This window comes from Saimiri boliviensis, chromosome 16 (assembly GCF_048565385.1).
Source record: "Saimiri boliviensis isolate mSaiBol1 chromosome 16, mSaiBol1.pri, whole genome shotgun sequence".
In the NCBI taxonomy this organism is placed as follows: Eukaryota; Metazoa; Chordata; class Mammalia; order Primates; family Cebidae; genus Saimiri; species Saimiri boliviensis.
The window spans coordinates 67,925,401-67,947,635 of NC_133464.1; the positions used below are offsets into that span (position 1 = coordinate 67,925,401).

The window sequence follows — 22,235 nt, forward strand, 5'->3', positions numbered from 1 at the left end:
TATCATTTTTATAACTTATCATTCTGACAAGTTTAGAAGTAACTAAAAAGACCTCTGTGTATTCAGAAAGTTCTTACTCATTTTCACAGTGTGTGGTTGTAGCCACTGCTATTAGAACTCATCTTCATTTATATCACAATATATGCAATAGCTTTATCTAGAACATGTTTTCACAGAGCCTTTTAAAAAGTCTTAGTGTATTAGGCATAGAAACTGAGACCTGCCTTTTGTCTTAAACTCCTGAGACTGAAAGTCACAGACTTATCATGCAGACTGATTCACTTAACAGCACTCTGAAAGTCAACTTATATTTATTACTACATAAAATATCCAATTCCTGGGCTGATCCTCTCTCCTTGTATAAATTCATTTGCTCTTTAAAACCCCATCCTATTGTTAGCATGCTCTCTAATTTGTATATGAAGATATTCTAACATAGAACTAAAATAACTGGCCCAGGATCACCCCACCAGCAGACAACAGTGCCCAAATTTGCACTACAATCTTCTAATCCCAAGTTTAGAGCTGATCTTATTGAACCACACTGGTGTTCATCGTAACAGATAACTATGAAAAAGTCTGATCATTGATTCATTGACTTTCTTTTTTTGCATCACAGTGATAGTAATATATTATCTTGTGTCTGTATTCATTGTATTAGTGTGGACTTCACAAATATAGCACTAAATGTATTATAATCTGTAAAAGAGTTCGAAAGATTCTGATTATATGATAATATTTAGAATTAATTTCTTCCAAACTGAAACACATGGAAAATAAATCACCATTTCCTTAAAATGTTTTTTTGTGGTAGAAGAGGCAGATAAATAAGCTGACAATTGTAGTACAGTATAATAAGATAGGAATATTCACAAGGTGATATATAAACACAGAGGAGAAGTTTACAATCCATGCTGGAGGCTATGAGTTGACTCTTGAAAGATGAGAGTTAACCAGTTGGAGGATTTGGTCCAGGAAAGGAGCCATCCATGTGAAAGATGCAAGGACTTGGCAGAGCATTCCAGGAATTACAAGAAGTTATGTACCCGAGTTTAGTGCACCTCCATTCACCCAGGTATCTAGAGCTCACCTTGATACCTCTTCTCCCTCATCCTCCACATCTCATCCAAAGCAATCACAATGCTCTTCTGATATACAGCCTTACAAATATATCTTGTATCCACCCACTTGTCTCCAATTCTGTTACCAATATTCCGTCCAAAGCACCACCATTGTACACTGGAATGTTGCCTTAGCCTTCTGATATTGTTACCTCTTCCACTCTTTTCCCCTCCTACCCTTCTCCACACATAAAACAGAGTGATGTTTTTAAAGTACAGTGTACATTGGTTCTTAAGCTCCAGTTTGTATACAGTAAAATTCACCATTTTTGCTGTAAGTTCTGTGAGTTTGGCAGACACAAACAGTTGTATAACTGCCACCACACTTGATATAGAAGAGTTTCATCACCCCAAAAACTTCCCATTCCATTTTGTGGTCAATGCCTCCCCTTACCTAAAACTTATCACTGATCTGATTTCTGTTGCTATCGATTTGCCTTTACCAGAATATTATATAAATGGTCCATGTAGTATGTGGTCTTTTGAGTCTGGCATCTTTTCATTAACATAATGCATTTGAGATTTATTTATTTTTTTTATGTTATGTGTGTACCAGAAGTTTTTGTTTTGTTTTGTTGTTTTGTTTTGTTTTGTTTTGTTTTGTTTTGTTTTGCCAAGTGGTTGTCTATTATATGAATGTACCACAGTTTGCTTATCCATTCACCAGGTGAACTATTTATTGGTTGTTTCCAGTTTTTTGCAATAAAGACTAAAACTGCTATGAACATTTGTGGGCAGGTTTTTAAGTGAACATAAGGTTTTGCTTCTTTTAAGTAAATGCCTAGGAATGGCATTTTTGCATCATATGATGAAACTGCCAAACTATTTTCAAAGTGGAAATACCATTTTGCATTTATATCAGCAATGAGTGGAGGTTTCAGTTGTACTGCATCCCTGTCAGCACTTGGGATTGTCAGTTTCTCACCATTCTGGTGAGTATAGTGATTTCTCATTATGATTTTAATTTGCATTTTCCCCCAGCATCTAATGATGTCGAGCATTTTGTTTTATGTGTATCTTCTTAAGTGAAATGTCTCTTGAGATCTTTTACCCATTTTTAAATTGGGTTATTTATTTTCTTATTAATGAATTTTGAGTGTTCTGTTTATTTGTTTTGAGACAAGGTCTTGCTCTGTCACCCAGGCTGGAGTGTAGTGACATGATAGCCTCTGCCTTCTAGGATCAAGCAGCACCCAGCTTAGCCTCCTGTGTAGCCGAGACTACAGGCATGTGCCACCACATCCAGCTAATTTTTGTATTTTTTTGTAGAAATGGGGTTTTGCCATGTTGCTCAGGCTGGTCTCAAACTCCTGAACTCTGATTGTCTTTTAGTCTAGATGCAAGTTCAGTGTCAGAGAGATACTTTCCAAACATTTTCTCTTATTTCGATGAAGGGCAAATCTTTGTTTTCTCCTAGAAGTTTTATAGTTCTATATCTTCCATTTAGATTTATGATCCATTTTACATTGTATAAGGTATGGATTGAGGCTCTTTTTTTTTTAATTGCATGGGATATTCAGTTCTTCCAGCACTAGCACCATTTGCTGAAAAAACTGTCCTGTCCTTTCTCTTTTGCACTCTCTTTAGACCTCTGCTGAAAATCAGCTGCCCACATGAGTGGGTCTATTTCTGGATTCTCTGTTGTGTTCTATTGGTCTATGTGTCTATGCCGTTACTGATACCATACTCTCTTGATTACTTTATAGCTTTATACTTTATAGTGAGTCTTGATTGAATCAGGTAGTATAGATTCTTCTACTTTGTTCTTCATTTTCAAAATTGCTTTAGTCAGAAAGTAATATTATTATTTTTGATAATAATCAAAATGATAATAATAATCAGTGGAGTCTCACACTGTCGCCCAGGCTGGAGTGCAGTGGCACAATTTCTGTTTACTGCAACCTCCACCTCCCAAGTTCAAGAGATTCTCCTGCCTCAGCCTCCCAAGTAGCTGAAATTACAGGTGCCCACCACCACACCCAGCTAATTTTTTGTATTTTTAGTAGAGACAGGCTTCACTATTTTGGCCAGGCTGGTCTCGAACTCCTGACCTTGTGATTCACCCTCCTCGGCCTCCCAAAGTGCTGGGATTACAGGTGTGAGCCACTGCACCCAGCCAGAAAGTAGTATTTTAAAACAAAACTCAGGTCACATTGTCCCTAGGATAAAGTTTAGAAATTTTAACTTGGCTTAAAAACTCCAGCATGATTTATCCATTATGTATCTCTCTGACTTCTTTCAATTAACTTGAATTCACAAAATTATTTCCAACTTTCTGCTGCACCCCTTCCCCCCAACCACCAAACTCATTCTCATCCATCAGGTCTCAGTTTAAATGTCACTTCCTCAGAAGGTTTTGTTCAAATCTAAATTAGGTGCCCTTGTCATACTCTCTCATAGCACTTCCTATTTAGGGACAGGAAGAGTGTGTTTATGTTGCTATGTGTATTTTAATTTTTTTGTGAAATATCTCAGGCCTACAAAAGTTTGAAGAAAAATACAGTGAATATCTTTGCACCCACCACCCATATTGGTAAGTCATTACCAATTATTACCTGTCATTACCAGTATGGTCAAAGACTCCTGTGTTCTCCCCTTCACTGTTGACAAACCAGAGGTAATCTCTGTTCTGAATGTGAGTTCAGTACTAATCATTCACAAAATAATATATAGCTTTTTATGTTTTTTAAACTTCATACAAATAGTATTATATTATGTTTATTCTTCTGTAATTTGGTCTTTTTTTCACCATTATGTTTGTGAGATTTGTTGCAAAAGAAAAAAATAATTCATGACATTTATTACAGAATGACAAGGTAGTCTTTATTCAGGGCCATCTTGATAGATATAGGGATGACTGCAAAGAAGTTTTGTAGTAAGGGAGAGATATGGGACTCATCTCTGAATTTAACATGGAAAAGCAGAAATAAGTGAAGGAGCAGGGTGGGGGGGTCAGTGGATGGAAAATTACTAAGAGGGAACATCATGGGTAAGAGGGAATTCTGGCTGAACAAACCTAATAGGATCCTTGCTGAGAGCAGGCCAGAGTGATCTGACATCACCTGGGGGATGGTGGAGAATGGAGAACCCAATCAGATATCAAGGGTGAGGGATTCTGGTTAAACTGACTTAGCAGGATTACTGTTAGCATTGAACAATGCAGAGATGACCACAGAAGCCCAAGAATTGGGACCTAGTTGGGAAGAGGATTCAGAAAAGCCTGACTACAGTTCAGTCAAGGAGAGACTCTTTGTCATCATCCATACTGATAGTTCTACTTTTATTTTCACTGCTTCACATACAACAATTTATTCATCTATTATTTGTCAATGCAAATTTAGGTTCATTCCAGTTTTTTGCTATTACAAATAACAGTACTACAAATAGTCTTGCACTTTTCTGCTTGTGTATATGTTGAAAGTCTGGCCGGGCATGGTGGCGCATGACTATATTCCCAACTACTCGGGAGGCTGAGGTGGGAGGATCGCTTGAGCCCAGGAGTTCTGGGCTGTAATGCGCTATGCCGATCGGGTGTCTGTACTAAGTTCGGCATCAATATGGTGACCTTCTGGGAGCAGGGAACCACCAGGTTGCCTAAGGAGTGGTGAACTGGCCCAGGTCGGAAATGTAGCAGGTCAAAACTCCTGTACTGATCAGTAGTGAGATCACACCTGTGAATAGCCGCTGTTCTCCAGCCTGGGCAACATAGCGAGACCTCGTCTCAAAAAAAAAAAAAAAAAGTGAAAGAAAGTCTGTAGGGAGTATATATAGGAGCAAAATTACCGAAGATGTTTCAGTAGCATAAAGGAGGTCCTGGTACATCCCATCCTAATCTACTTTTGTAAGGGTCACACTTTTATTGTGGTTTCACATTATCTTTTTCTGACTTCTAGTACATTTGAGCATTCTTTCATATGTTGTCATTTACTCTTCCAAGGATTACCTATGTGTTTAGCCATTTTTCTCTTAGTTGCTAAAAGTTTTATTCCCCTTCTTTTGTTTACATAGTGTTACTGAAATATTCCAAATGTATATAAAGTGCTGAGGACAGTGTCTGGCATGGAGGAAGAATTTTATAAATGTGCGCTATAAAAAAAGAAAGAATGAGTGAAAATCCCTAGGAGAATGGTGAACAAAGATTGAAGGGTGATAGCCATGCACAGGCCTAATGTTAGAACTGATGAAATTTCAGGAGAGATGTCTCTTAGAAAGTGCAATTAATAAACCCAATATATTTGAACATATTTAGAGATTTTAACAATTAGGGAACCTTGGGAATAAATTTGTACTAAATAAAACTAAGCAAACAAAACATGTTGCCTATTAACTCCAATAAAAGCAAAAAGTTATACAGGAAAAAGTAATGATAATGTAAGACATAGTAAAGCTGTGATTAGCATTTACATAATTATAATAATATAAGCACTATATATTAATCCAAACAAAATTATCATATGAATGATTGGGGGGATGAGAAAATAGGGAGTGGGGGATAGGGGAATGAAAAAGAGTTAAACTCTCTTCTTGCTTGGGAAGAAGGCAAGAAATAATGCCTGAAGCTAAAAAATCAAGAGGGCGCCATAAAGATGAAGGTGAATACCACAGAAATAGCTTTAAAAGTTGAAAGTGTCTCTCTGGGGCACGAAACAGGTGGTGGGGAGCACAAGGGGTAAAGCAGGGGCTCTCTGTTTTTTTCTTTAAGCCTTTCTATGTGCGTGTAGATCTCTGGTGAAAATTCAAGTTAGAATAATTGGGTAAAGTAAATCAAATCCAACCATCTAATTAGTCTGGAACTAATGTGTATCAGCCTTTTATAAAGAAATCAACTGTAAAGACTACTCTCCTGGTGGCTTTCACAATAATGAGGTAACTTTTATTTAATGCAGATGGGGAGAAATTTATTGCTTTCTTCCAACTATTTTTCTTCTAGCTAAACGTTAGCTTTTTTTAAACCACAGGTCTCAGCTCTTTAAACACAAAATAATGTTTCTTGATTGAAAGCAGTACAGTTTTTTTGTTTTTTTTTTTTAACTTTGAGTGAAATCAAAGATTTGGTATCAGCACCGTTTGGGGGCACACATCACTCTTTTTGTTTGTGAATACAGAAGTGTATTAAACCCAGTGATTAGCAGGTATACATCAAATTACATTTCTAGAAGGAGTGAGTTTTTAATAGCATTTCACCTTCCCTCTGAAAATCGTCATGATTGTTTTGCCTGACAGTTTTTAATACCTCCTTCTAACCTTGGCACTGCGCATGTAAACTGTCCCCACTATTCATGGGAACTATGTGATAAACACTGCTGCAGTGACTTCCCTTTAATGGTTAGTGAACTAATCCCTAAATACAGTTTATACCTATCTTTGAAATCCACCTGGATTATAACTGTAATGGAAATTTACTAAGCCTCCATCCTTACTCCAGTGTTAAAATATTTAAAATGGATGGGTGAGGACTTGGCTAAGTTTGGAGGGAAACGTGGCCACAGTTTTCACTTCCTTCATTCAGTCAAGAATCTTTGTGTAAATATTCTTTTCGTCTGAACTGACTTATTTTCAAATCAGTAATCATCCATTTTTATTATACTTGTTTACTGCTACTACCACTACTACCACCACCTTTAATATTTCCCTGAAGTGCTTTGTAGCCACAGTTACCCTTCTCTGACATATGAAAATAGTTTTTAATAACAGGAGTAAAATTCTTGCTTTCTACTTCTTGAAAGAGTAGACACAGTCATTATTGCATTTTCTCACAGTGGAATTAATTAGCAAAGTAAAAGAAAAGGAAGATGTGGGAAAAAAGATATTTTGAAATAAGTTGGCTTACTTTGCTCTCATAGGCAATCTAAAAGTGCTGATGGCAGTAGCTCAACTTAATACTATTCCTTATTTTTAAAAGTGCCACTAAATGGCAAGCCAAAATGTAAGTTAGTTAGCAAGGCAGCTCTGCTCATCTCTGCAGCTTCAGTAACTAGTCACTCTTGACAAAGAACCCTGGACCATAAATAATTCAACCTACTTCAGCTAGGTTCAAGCAGCAGGAATTGTCAAAAACGATATATGGTGCAAAACTTTATCCAAGACTGACCTTCTATCACAGGCAGAATTTCCAATGCAGACTGTGCGTGACTTATGATAAGCATATTCGTTTTGTACAAATGGCCACTTGGAGACAGCTAATCCAGCTGGGTGGTCAAATTACTATAGTAACTCTATTTTCTTACCCATTCCTCTCCTTGCACATCACCTTTTCTTCCTGCTGAGCTGTTTGTCTCTTGGGACAATTCATTGCCTAGCTCTGCAGCTCATATCTGGCCTCATGGCTGTGATTCCCACTCTGGAATCCTTTCCAAGTCCCCAGAGGCCACAGTGGTTTAATAAAGAGGAACTTTTCTCATTTTACTGTGAGCACCTCAAAGTCAGAGACCACATCTCCTTCTTTTGTATATCCCCAGTGCTTCATATGATGTCTGGCACAAAATAAACTCAAACACATTTGTTAAATAAATAAGAGATATGTTGAGTTTTTCAGCTGGCCTATTTTAAAAGCTTCAACTGCATGTATGAAATAAAAATGTTACATTTCTTGTCTTTTGTAAACTACATTTGATAAATTCAATGTGGACATCCTGGATACTTCATTCCAACCAGAAACTGTGGCAAAAGACGGATGGATGGATGGATGAATGGATGGATAGATGGATGGATGGATGGATGGATGGATGGATGGATGGTTGGATGGATGGATGGATGAATGGATATATCATTCTAATCAGAAATTGTCATCAAAGACTAGACAGTGAAACAGACAAAATCTTAAAAAGCATGAGTTTTGTATAGGGGAGTTTTTTTTTAAGAGAACTTAGTGGCCAAGATTTTGTAAAATGGGATGATTTTACAAATAGCTATTGCCCTAGGGCTAGCTCAAGTAGAAGTTGTGTGGAGTGGTGGCCATAGCATAGATTTTAGTGCTAAAAAGCCTGGGTTTGAAGGCCATCTCCATCACTCTCCAGCTGTGTCACCCCAAGTTAAGTCATATTATATTACCTCTGTAAGCCTGTTTCTTCATCTCTCAGACAGGAATTATTAGTCTTCGTTGTTGTCAGTATCAAAAGCACTCTCTGTAAAGACTGAGCAGGGTTTCTGACACACCATGGTGGCAGCTAATGATTTTGAGGATGACGGTTACTAAGCGTTATGAAATAGCAATCAGCAAAGCCCAGGAATTTGCTGGAAAGCCAACACTAAGCTATACTAATGACATCACATGAGTGTAACACTTACAGAATTAGTTGAGGGCTCTGGTTCCCTTATCTCTTTATCTTCTCCTTCCCCAACTTTTCATATTCTTCACTATCCAGAATCCTGAGAGCTGATCATAATCCCAAAAGACACAATTCCCACGCTATAACCCCAGATACTGAAATCCCAAAAAAAAGATAAATATGCCTAAAGTCTAAAAGTCTGACACAATCCCAAAAGATCAAAATCTTGAGAATATAATTCTGGAAAAACATAAATTTAAAATTATTTAAAAGATATTTATTTACATTTTTAAAAGGGGATTTATTTGAGAAACATAAAAACCACAAACAGGCTAGGGGTGGTGGCTCATGCCTGTAATCCCAGCACTTTGGGAGGCTGAGCCAGGGAGATCACTTGAGGTCAGGAGTTCAAGACCAGCCTGGCCAACATGGTGAAACCCCATCTCTACTAAAAATACAAACATTAACGGGGCTTGGGGATGCATGCCTGTGGTCCCAGTGATTGGGGAGGCTGAGGCACGAGAATCGCTTGAACCCAGGAGATGGAGGTTGCAGAGAGCCAAGATTGTGCCACTGCACTCCAGCCTGGGCAACAGAGCGAGACTCCATCTCAGAACAAACAAACAAAACACCAGAACACTTCACAGACCACTTTGCGCAATAAAATAGGCAATAATAACATAGATTTTTTGCAAGCGTAAACACTCAGGTATACTAATGACATCACATGAGTATAATAGTTATAAGCACATGAGCCATATTCATAAAGCAATTGGTCAAAAAGGGAAAAGTCATACATGCATATTACTATGTTTGGCGGTTGAAGAAAAGTCTGGCCCAGCTCTTGGAGAGAGACCAGTTCACCTTCTGTATTTGTTCCCTCTAGGCTCTTGGCTGATTGAATGAGGTCCACCAATATTGAGGGCAGGTCTTCCCTACCTGGTTCCCTCAGACTCACATACTAATTTCTTTTCCAGATTACAGAGACAGCCAAAATGATGCTATACCAGGTTTCTAGGTATTCTGTAATCAGTCCAATTGGCACCTAAAATTAAGTCCACAAATATACCCTTTGTCACTTGGCACCTATACACATCTCCTTAAATCATACTTAATTTTCAAACAAAGACAGTAACAAAGTAATAGCTCTGTGTAACATAATGCAACTATACCATGATTGTGATTTTTAGGATTTTAGACTTTAGGAATTTTTATCTATCTTCTGAGATGTCAACAATCAGGATAATGGCGTTCAGAATTGTGTCTTTTGGGATTATGATCCAAACTCAAAAGACCTCACCTCACTGCCTTCACTGTTCTCTGCCTTGCAGGGCACTAATAATGACAGATACAGTGTGATGAGCAACCCCTATAGGTGCTTTGCATTCACTAATTTCATCTTCTCCTCAAGATAATGCTTATGATGCTCAGATGCTATTGTCATTTGAGGTTGTTATCCCCATCTTACAATGGAGTTGTTATCCCCATTTTACAAATGAAGAAAGCAGGCCTCAGAGAGGTCAATAACTTGACCAACATAACACAGCTCAGACAGGACCAGGACTTCCTACCAGGTCAGTCTAATTAAAGAGTGTGCCGATTCCACCACATTTTACTGCATTGTTGTTGCTTGCTAAGAAGGAAAAACATAGAGTTCAGATGATGAAATATTTTCAAAAAAACAGTAAGTGCTAAAACATTGACTCATCTTGGGAAGCTATCAAAGACAATGAAAAAAATTATTTTCTGACAGTAAAGAATCACAGCCCAATATGCTTGCCTGAGAGAAGCATAATTCTGAGTCTATCCATGAGGGTTGATCTAGTACTTTGTCAAGTAGATCCCAGAGTTCTACCCTCGGCTACTGATAACTCAATTCTACTTTTAGCAGCATTTTGGTATCTTGCAGCAATTTAATACTTGGCTCATGTCATGATTTGTTCGTAGATGTTACTCCTCCACAAACATCTGGTTATATAGAAGTAACTGATCTTCAATCAAAGAAACTCCGATATATCCCTATTCCCAGGTAATCCATTTCACCTTTGTTCTTAGCTTAGTATGTCATAAAAAATGAGTAAATTCTTGCTAAGTACCGAGAATAAATGTGTGTGCTTTTTGCTTCTTTTAATAGCAAGCTCTTTTTTTTTCCAGTTACAGTTGGTTTCTATCTTGCTGTTACTCTACATGTTTCCCTGGCATTTTTATTTTCATTTTGTAAAAATATTCAAATGTTGCATAGATATAAGTCAAACAGCCTGCAAGTCTTTGTTCTCTTTTCTTTGATCTGTTCTAATAAGTTTTTCTGTATCTGAAATAGCATTTTCAGTATTACAAAAATTTTAATACTTATTAATTTTATATGTTTATTTTCTGAAGTAAATGTGTTCAAAATATCAAAAGAATTTAAATCGATTTTTTAAATATTGTTTTTACATATGTTATTATGCATCTGCAGGAAGGCTGTACAATAGTCAAAGGATCCCAAAGCTTTAGAATAGGACTCATTACTGTTTACTTCCTTCATTACCGTCCCACAATGGAAGCAAAGCATTTAGGTAGACTCAGGATATAAAAACAGAAACAGTGAAGCATGATCTCTTCCCTTGAAAAGCACAGGTGTCATCACCTGGAGCTGGTCCCTTTCTGGGTGCATCCATTCCTTACTTCCCTCTTCCAACCTAAGCTTGCACCTGCTTTGGTCTACTTAGCCTAGGTTCCTCTTTTTTCCTTTTTGCTCTCCAGACCAAAACCTTCTTCCTCTAATCTTTCTACTCTATTTTGTCCTAGCTTGCAATCACATCCCTTCCTCTCATGTACTCCCTCACATTGTCAGTGAGCCCTCACAACACAGTGCTTGAAGCCTTGGTTAGAAGCTCTAGCAGAGTAGCCTGGCGGGCCTCCAAAGGAAGACCAGGGATACCAGAACCTGTCGCTCTTCCAAAATGTCACCAAGCTTCCTTTCTTTCCCCTCCTCCAACCACCTGAAGAAAGTAGCTTAGCATGACGGTACAGATAACTCAGAAACACAGCTTCATTTCTTAGGACCCTTTAATCAGATTCAAAAAATATGAAAACAAAATCATTATTCAAAGAAATAGATTTACTTCTTTCAACATAAATAAGTATGACTTCTTGGAACATCCTAATGTGTTGGTTTAATGGAAAATGGCTTTTAATCATTTGAGGAAATTGCATGTTCCATCTTAATTGTATGCTCGTTAAAATATACTATTAATTCAAGTAACAAAAGCAAATAACATCTTTTTTAACATATCTAAAGCATTAATAATTTTTTTCAATATTTATATTCATTTCTCTCACTAGCTTTTTATTTCAGTGTTTTTCTCTCTTACTTTCTGTGTGAATCACATGTTATACCTGCCATGGAAAGAACATCTGGAAGAACAGCTGTGTGCACAGCCCAGAGCCAGCTGGCCACCATAATTCATTCATTTAGAGCTGCATTATCCAACAGAAATATAGTGAAAGCCATATATGTGATTATATATTTCTTGGTAGACACATTTAAAAAATTTTAAGGTGAAATTAATTTTAGTAATATCTTTTAACTCAATATATCCAAAATATTATTATTTTGACATGTAGTCCATGTAAAATTTTAATGAAATATTTTACATTCCTTTTTTTTTCTAAGTCTCTGAAATGCAGTGTGTATTTTACACTTAAAGCACATCTCCATTTGGACTTGTCACATTTCAAGTGTCATGTGATTCAGAGTCTGCTTCATTGTCAGTATGTCCTGAATTTCTCTTGAGATTAACTACTGCTTTTTTTGGCATATGTATAAAATCCAAGGGAACAACCCATCTGGACTTCAGTTTTTTTGCTAGTTGCTTAGTTTTAGCATTCTGCTAGATATCAGGAATTTTCCATTTGATAGCTAATTTCAAATAATAGAAAATACAATAAAATGGTATGTAACTTTAGGGCCAAAATGAATACATCACTTTTGCCTTCACATATTTTTCTTCAAAGTTTTATATTACTTGCATTTGTAAAACAATACTGCCTAGCTTTCATATGTGGCTGTGTATAAATTTAAACTTCACTCTGCTATAATTCTTTGTGTTCATTTAAAACTTTGTTATTATTTATAAGGAAAACATTTTTAAAGTTAAGAAAGATTCTAGACCTAGTATGCAAATTATAGTAAATATGTGATTTATTTAGTAATTTTTTTAATAAATTAAACAAATTGCCTGTAAATGTAAACTTTTGCCATGAAGAGTTAAAATAGTGACAACTAGTAGGTACAGTACTCAATAGAATCATACAGCTTGAGTGTTCTTGGCAGATTTCAAACATCATAGTTACAAATGGATAAATTTTATTTTTCTTGAATAGCTCCTTACTTCGTTATCTGTAATTACAAAGTTGTTTCCTGCAGCAAATATTTTTTGATAGAGTACCATGTATTGTATCAACTGTTACCTTCTTCGAGCCCTTCTGGAAGTCCTGTAAAGTAGTTCTGAAATACATGGTCCCGTCCCACTGTTGTTCTCTTCATATGAACATTTCCTAAGACTTCTATGTCCAAGAGTGGCTGCCCTTGTCACTCTCTGTTTAGTATCAACTAAGGCAAACTGAAAAAAGGTCCAATTAGTCTTGATTTATTCTTTAGTATATTATAAGAATTTACCTAATATATAATGGTTTTGTGTTTTTCCTAAATCTACAATGATAATTTATTATATTCTTCTTAATCAGTCCATATCTTTAGACTATTTATTTCATATGGAAAATATCAGATGCATTTTGAGAGCCAAAACTAATCATTGAAATTTATAATCTGTATCACTTTTGTATAATAAGAACTGTTGTATAATAATCACTTTTGTATAATAATATTCAGATAAAGGAAATATGCAGTTGACGCTTACAGACAAATTTGCATTCCTGCAAATTACTATATATACATATATATAGACACACAAATGCAAATGTCAGAAATATATAATAAAGGAAATATATGTGAAATATTTAAGAAATGTGTACATTCCTTGTTATAGATTCGTGTAACTTTCTAAGTCAGAAAAGGCAAAATATCAAATACAAATGCAATTGAAATGCATAAACACGACATTGGTTTCAGCCCTGACATTAGATTTCTAAGAGTGAGTCCAGTACTCCAGGTGTGTGAGGCATGAATTGATGTAGAGTTTCTTTCTTCCTGGCAGTGGAAGCCAGTGTCATCTGGGGTCCACAAATACAGGAAAATGCAGAGAACCAGTAAATTACTGTGTGTTGTTTGCTCCTTACAGATAGTTCTGTTGATATCTTTTAATGTACTCATTATTAGAGTTCTGTCTTAGATCAGGCTGTTACAGCAGAATACCGTAGAGAGGGTACCTTAAGTGACAAATATTTATTTTCAGTCTGGAGGCTGGGAAAGTCAAAATAAAGGTGCCAACCAATTCAGTTCCTGGTGAAAGCTATCTTGTGGAGGGCTAACTTCTTGCTATAGCCTAACATGAATGGGGGAAAGGAGACAGAGAGAGACCACACACAAGTGTCAGTTTTCTGGTCTCTTCTCATCAGGGCCCTAATCCCATTCTATAATAGGGGCTCTACCTTCATGATTTCATCTACACCTAATTACCTGCGAAAGTACCCAACTCCTAAGACTATCATATTGGGGGTTAGGGCTTCAATATATGAATTTCAGGAGATAAAAACATTTAGTCCATAGCAGATTCTTTATCGCAAGTTTAGAGAACCTAAATCAGTTTAAACCAGCTTTGTTACCTGGACTACCAATAGGTTATATACTGCGATCAATTATAAAAAATGTCTTTCTTAAAATAGAAATAGTCTTTCTGGTTTTTTTATTATTATTATTCATGATTGTCCTGCCTCATGTTGTTTAAAAGCCCTGGGCATGTTTATGAACCTTGCTCCTCGTAACCTTCTTATGTGGTGACATAGGTAAGAGCAGATAAAAAAGAATGAGTAAAACAAAGTAAGAGCATACTTTTTCAACAGTAAAAAACATTACAATGTGAAGTGTCATCCTTCCTGCTTTTTTTTAATCGTCTCTTAGCTTCAGTTTGGATTCCTTTTTCCAGATCAGAATCTCTCTCGCCATATACCACGTGGCTGTCTACCATTTCAGACACAGATGTACTGCTAGCTGAGTGGGACAAAAGTGGTGTTGTTACTGTTGATATGGGAGGTCACATCAGGCTTTGGGAAACTGGACTTGAACGTCTGCAGCGATCACTCATGGAATGGAGAAACATGATTGGACAAGATGACAGAAATATGCAGGTACCACTTGAATTCACCTTATCTCTTAGACGTGCACATTCAAATAGAAATTTAGTTCCAGATGCCACAGTCATGAAAACTTCTGTGCCAGTGACTCAAAAATAGTTGCTTAAAGAACTAAAACAACTTTCAGATTCAAAATAAAGAGGCAAAGACAAATTTCTCCATCTAAATGATGAAAAAGTGAAACTGTACCCTTTTTTCTGTCAGTGCTTAAATGTGCAGGTTACTGACATCACAACATATGAATACAATCATCAGCTTTTATTTTTTAACCTTAAGCACTAACCAGTTTCCAGCAGCACCTTTGCATCTGTTCTTACTTTTATCACCTTCAATGTCAGCATCTCTATGTGATACCTAGGAAACAGAAACAGCAGATTATTACAAGGCCAGAACCTCTAAACTAGAGAAGGTGAGCAAAAATACTATCCAATAGAACGTTTTTTACCGACTTCCTTATTTCCAGGTAATGCAAATTTAGTAGTCAGCAATAAGCAATAAGTAGACCCAGCCCTGCACTGGAGAAAAATATGGGAACAGGCCACCAAAGTGAAAAGAAACTTGGCAACTCTAGAAATGACTGTCATCACCTAATCAATCTAGTTGCTGTCTGGAACTAATTTGAAGAATGACAAAGGCTATATACTCGTATATACTAAAGCATATAATAAAAAGAATTTATTTATTTTAATCTTCAGAATAGAACTTCACCTGTTTACATTTCTTTCTTATACAACAAAAAGAAAAGTAGGTTCCTACCAGCCAGGTTGTTCTGCAAAGAGCTAATTAATTAGCAAGATAAGAAATTTCTCTGAACTATTTCATTAATACCTGATTAATAATTCCTATTTTATGTGATTAGTTTTGTGATTTTTCTTAAAAAGAAATAAATGTATTTGTGAATGACTAATAATTCTCTTCAATCCTTAAAAGCTTGTAGGAACATTTTGAAAATCTCAAACCAAAGTAGAACTCATATGTTTTTGGAGGGGTATAAATATATTAATTTAATTAAGCTAAAACAAATATACAACTCTAAAATAAACATGTCATTAAGTAAGCGCCATGGATTGATTGCAGCAACAGACTGAATGTTGGTCACTACTCATAACAATATTTAGAAAACCAATTAGTTATGGCCTATTTCATTTATTATTCTAAACATTAGTTTCTTCTCTTTTTGAATTAAGCTCCTGTTCTCATTACAGTCATTGGTGCCTAATAGTAAATACTATTGTGTTTGAATTTCTGTATTTTATATGTGGTAGAGATCAAAGGTCATGTTTTCCATATGGTCAAGATTAAGTTTATTTTTCACATTAGAACTTTACAAAGGACTTCTACTGGTGATTTAATAATTGTTCTTGACTGCTACAAAATTGTGTTTGTATTTGTTTTTTAATCATGTAGGTCTTGTCTTCCAGTTATTTCTCTGGCTATATCATACATCTTTATAGTCCTAGCTTGTAGCACAATGATTGGTGCAATAAGCAATTAATATGTTTGTTTATGCTCACACTCCTATATACTAAAATGTACTGGTAGTTGAAACTATTTGATAACAAATGGATTTTTTCTTTTAAACCATCACAAATTATCTATTTGTTTTTATGTAGCTGAATAAATATGTATTGAACGAATATATATAGTTATCAAATTGCAAATGAACAGAATTATAGTATCTAAAATCTCAAGAATAATCAAAATATTCAGGTACATTACACAGTGCAAATATCTGAACTTTTCCTAAACCAAACATTTTTCAGGGAATGTGTAACTTTATGTCTCCAGTTTAAAGTTCAGCTATAAGCCAGGCATGGCGGCACATGCCTGTAAACCCAGCTACTCTGGACGCTAAGGCACAAGAATTGCTTGAACTGGGGAGGCAGAGGTTGCAGGAGCTGAGACTGAGCCACTGCACCTCAGCCTGAGCAACAAAACAAGACCTTGTCTCTAAAAAAAATAAAATAAAATAAAGCTCAGCTATTATAGAGGCAAGACATATTTAGTAATAAAGTTATATAATTCAGATTGATAGTTTCATTTGGAAAATTAGAATAGATGTTATCTAACATTCTCCTTTGATCTCTAAGTTCCGTTGATCCATTTTGGTTGATATTAAAAATGTACACTTATACATACTCACACATGAGTATGCATTCTTATGTTTAAACAAACAAGATTAATTGTCTTAATAGTCTGTCATTGTTTTAATTTTTTGTCATGTCTCTCCTCTTCCCTTCTTGGTAAATAATGAGACAGCCTATTTAATTGCTCTTATTTAGATCAACTCATCTTATTACTTACAAGTAGTTTACACAACCAAACCTAAATAAAAGTCATTCCAGGGGCAACAGTAATAACAAGAAAATATTTGTCTTTTAGAGTTCCTTTTCTGTTTGATCTTTCTAACCATTCTTCGTTTACGTACACTTTATTCAGCATAGATCTGCTCCTACAGAGCTTGGAAAATGTCTTTCATCGAAGTATTGAAAAAAGAGAATAGGTTCTCCATACCCTGCTTACTTATCACTTGCAGCTTCAAGTAGCTTCCCCATCGTTGACAGAGTAACCTGATCTCCACCTAGTGGCCAGATGGACTTATTTTACATGATGGAAATTAACAGGCCTGCTGGCATGAAAGGCTTATACACTTGTCTTGTATGGTTCCTGTTGAGTAAGATAGACTCCTTTAAGTCAGCAGTGAAGGCTGGGCAAATAACGTGCCATGCCGTCCACCACACAAGATCCCCATGCTTCCTGATTCCTCTCCATGGTAGCAAAGGAACTGTCCATATTTAAATAAACAGTACATTAATTGTTACATGCATTATCAGTACTCTGTCTTTGCTAGATTTCAGCCTTCTGGAGTTATTATCTTTGCCATTGTTGATTTGAGTTTTTGTTTTTGTTTAATGAATTCATCAATGTTTTTATTTAATGAATACAGCTTGCAAGAGAGTATTTTTGAGCCCTGCATATAAAATGTGTTCATTAATTTCACATGCTTTGATAGGAACATGTGTTTTTCTTATAATAAATAACCATAACAACAAACTCAAAGGATTACTATAAATGTAGTTTTAAGAGCTCATTGTTAAGAATCCATATTTATTACTTTTAGATTTCATATTTTCAGAAACATGAGTTAATTATAAATCAGAATTCTTCTGGCTATATTTAAAGTTTATTATTCATACTTAGTTTCATTTGTATTTCTTCCAAGAAAGCTGTTAAAGCTACACCACAGTTTTCCTCAGAAATCAAATAATCTTCTCTTTGTGATTATTTTTGTGGGAACAAAAGACTTAAAATGTTATAGGTTTCAAATGTTATTTTCTAATTAAAAAAAACAAATCACAAAGTAAATCTTCTGTGTATTGCTGGTAGAATTTCTCTGTGGCCTTTGAATAGTACTTCCTTAACTATATTCTTTAACAATGGATGCAGTCTTCTGAAACACAGTGTGAGACTGGAACTTTTTCATTGTTAAAGTTAAGACAGTACCTGGTACACAGTAGGCACACAATCAACATTTGAAAATAAGAAGGAGTGAGGCATAGGAAGAAATACATGGAAAAGATAACTAATTTATATTAAGTGCCATTAGTCTATTGCCCTTTTAAAGAGAATGTTCTGGGACTATGAATAAATGCAGTTTGATGTACTTAGGTAACTAAGTTTGGCCTTTTCTTTAACCTCTACTCCAGCAGTTTTGATTTTTGAACATCTCAGTAGGATTTTAAGTTCCATTTTCAGTTTTAGAAACCACTGAATTATTTAATTGACTCTCTATTAGTAAAACAGGCTAGGTTATCTTCAGATCCTCTGTGGGATTGTGAAATCCTTTACTCTTTTTAATGAGTATAGTTTACTATTATCCATCATTCTTTGCTTTGATCAATAACTCTGAAAAAATAGTCTGATTCAGGGGTTCATTATTATAGAACAATCCGTATTTTGTAGGATTGTTATATGTACGTATGTGTTTGGGAATCCTTCCTGGCCCGGAAAGGCAATGCTTTTCTGAACTTTTATAGTTTCCCACCATCCATATCTCCTCGTCATATGTCAGTAGAAACAGCTTTCAGCAGGATGACCCAGCTGTTTGCCTATATGGTAACACTTGGTCAATGCCTCTAATGATTTTTTCATTGTTTATTCCTATTAGAGAAGTCCCAGCCATGGAAATTCGTTTTGAATCTTTGAGATTTTCAGGAGTACCTAGTGAAAATGCAAGATCCCCTGAGCAACGTAATACCCATTGGCATGCTAGTAAACCAGTTCTCACGGAGACCGGGGAGTTGTTACTAATGTTTGCCAATTTCTATGGTGCAGACACTCCAGCCATGATTTCAAGCTACCAAAGGTTCACAGTCAACTTGAAAATTTCTTAAATATTTAGCAATTATCTCTCATAGGCTGGTATAGTTTAGTTGTATTGTGCCACTTGCTTAATTAGGTCTTTATCATCTAACTCCCCAAAGAGAATTATGGCAGTTACTTAACAGCAAGGCTTTCAGAAATGAGGCAGTGAGATGTTGACAGGGACAGAGAGTGATGAGAGAAAGGGAGAGAGGTACAGAGGACACAGATAAGGTAGTATCATATTAGCTTAGTCACAGATTGGCAACACTCTTCTTGAACCAGAAATTTGGTTTGAGTAAAGAATTGGAGAAAAACTTGTCCTGAAGTAGGGTAGCACTCCTGGGTTCATGCATATGGGCCTCCTTTCTTATACAGATTATATTTCAGAGAGAAATTGCAAGTTGATTTTTACATTCTTCTAAAAGGCTTCTATTGGATCACAACATTATCAGTAATTGCGAAATACAATTAAAATTAAATCAACTGTCACCTCACTAAGGCAAGCAAATAAACAAGTTTATGATTTTAGGGAGGCTATGAGGTTTCATTAACCTTTGATGCATATCCAATAAGAATGATATCCCTATAAATTATGAAAATTATAAAATGTTAAACTAATATTTAAAATAGAAATATTATCTTGCTCCCACTCTTTAGAAAAAGTCTAACCTTAAAAAATTCCTTTTCAAATTATCAGCAAGACTATTTCAACCTCCCTCTCTCAAGATAGGCTGTAGGGTAATCATGTTACCATACCACTAGTGCATATTGTTTAGCAATATGATCAGCAAGTAAAGAGATAATTTTAGCAATATTTATTTAAAGTATAAAGAAAACAAATTAATTCTGCAATATACTGGCTATAAATTTGAAGATCAAATGCAATTAATAGGTTGACAGTCAGTGACTCTACAACTGTTACGGTTCTGAGCTCGTTGGGTATACACTTAAATGTAATCATAACATCACAATTGCTATAGGAATAAAACTTTCTTGCTATTATATTTATCATTTTATTCATAAGTAGTATAACTTATTGTTTAAGAGCATGAAATTTATAGTTTTCGGGCCAGGCGCAGAAGCTCACACTTGTAATCCCAGCACTCTGGGAGGCCGAGGCAGGAAGATCACGAGGTCAGGAGTTTGAGACCAGCCTGTCCAATATGGTGAAACCCCATTTCTACTAAAAAAAATACAAAAAATTAGCCAGGCATGGTAGCACATGCCTACAGTCCCAGCTACTTAGGAGTGTGAGGCAGGAGAATCGCTTGAACCCAGGAGGCGGAGTTTGCAGTAAGCTGAGATTGTGCCACTGTACTCCAGCCTGGGTAACAGAGTGAGACTCTGTCTCAAAAACAAAACAAAACAAAACAAAACCAAAAAATTTATAGTTTTCAAACCTAGATTAAAATCCTGATTCAACTTTGTGGGTGATCTCTGGCAAATTACTTATTTGTTCAAAGCCTCACTTTCTAATCATAATATAAAAATAAATGAACCTTAACAAAGTTGTTGTAAGAATGAAATACAGTAATCCTTGGTACAGAGTAAGTACTCAGTAACCAATAAAAAAAAAAATAGAAACTTAGAATTTAATATTGGGCTACAGAATTCTTCAATGCTTTATGGAGACAAAGCCAAATTTAAATGAAACAGTATTACTCAAATACCTAATATTAAATTATGATCCAATGAGTTACATAATTCATCATCTATTCTAGTGTTAAAATGTAAGCTTTGTTTATAATCCTGTTTGGAAAAAATCTTGTCAGACCCAAAAAAGGAATTGTAAAAATGGTCTTTGCCTAAACCTGTCAGCTTGAAGAAAAGCAGGAAATCAATGATAGGACAATTGTCAGCAGAGGATTATAGTGTTTAGCCTTATTTAAAAGACAAATTAGAACAAGACCAAAAAACATGCAGCAAAGTATACATCATTTACACTGAGTCCTGAGAACAGTAGAAAACAGAAAAAAACAAAAACCAAAAAAAAAATAAATTTGAATCCTGTCTTTCTAAGCTTTTCATAGCATTTTTCTTCTCCTATTTTAAGCTTTTGTTAGCAACAGGACTTGAAGATACTGTGTAGTTCTAAGGGTTGTAGTGTGCGGTGGCACTGACATTTGGAAGATTAGTTGAAAGTCTGTCCAGGCTGTTGAGACAGATTTTCTCCTCTATCCTATGCATCTAGGCAGCTGGCTCTCCTCTACCCTTACAAAAGGCACCAATTAGGACAGGAGGGAAACCATACAACTAACAAGAAGATAAAGTGAAAGTCTGCTTGTTTTACTTAGACTCAAGGAAGGTAGTCTAAGAGTTTAAGAATTTCAGTGAACTAAAGAAACAGGTATACAGTATAACAAATGGAACACACACACACACACACACACACACACACACACACACACACACCCCACAGTGTATCCACTTGAAATTTTAGAATCCCATGGATAAAGAAATAAGGCTGCTAACTTCTAATTTTGAGAGAAGTAGAGAACAGGTTATATAAAAGTGGTAGAAATCCTAATGGCACTGGGCTTCTCGAAGCAGCATTGGAAACCAAAAAGAAAATCAAAGAGGGAAAATGATTTCCAGCTAGAATTTATATCCAGCCAAGGTATTAATCAAGTAAACTAAAACTATTATTGATGTGCAAATCTCAAAAACATTACATTCTTTCTCAAGAAGCTACTGCATGATGTGCTATCACTAAAAAAAGGGAGTAAACCAAGAAAGAGAAAGACATGGGTGGAAAGAGTGGCTTTTGCCAAGGAAAAGGCAAGGGTAATTCCCAGTTGGGCAAAATCATCTGAACACAAAAGGCTGTTTGATAATAAAGTGCCAAATAGCTCAAGTAACATACTGAATACATTATGTCAAGATTGTCGGAATGTCTCAATCTTGACATAATGTATTCAGTAAGTTACATGAGCTATTCAGCACTTTTGCCATTACTATGCAGACAGTCTCCAACTTAAGGATAGTTCAATTTAGCAATTTTTCTACATCACAAAGTAGAAAAATTGCTAAGTTGAACTGTCGTAAGTTGGGGACTGACTATACAGTAATGATAAGGTAAACAATATTAAATTGTTTATGATTGCACTTTAATGAGGGGAGAAAAAATGAGTGATGTGTGTTTGAGGTGGGAAAGGTAAAATCGTCCTTACCTTTCATATAGGAA

At 35.7% G+C, this 22,235-nt stretch overlaps 1 protein-coding gene across 4 annotated transcripts in view; it reads left to right on the forward strand.

Annotated features, from left to right (window-relative positions):
- Positions 1–22,235, forward strand: part of VWA8 (von Willebrand factor A domain containing 8) — a 372,198-nt gene that overhangs the window by 261,741 nt on the left and 88,222 nt on the right. For all 4 annotated transcript variants that reach the window (XM_003934387.4, XM_074387788.1, XM_074387787.1 and 1 more), the window contains 2 exons: positions 10,337–10,418; positions 14,479–14,680. In XM_003934387.4, coding sequence (XP_003934436.2) covers positions 10,337–10,418; positions 14,479–14,680 — 284 coding nt within the window. The remainder of the gene's footprint in view (positions 1–10,336; positions 10,419–14,478; positions 14,681–22,235) is intronic.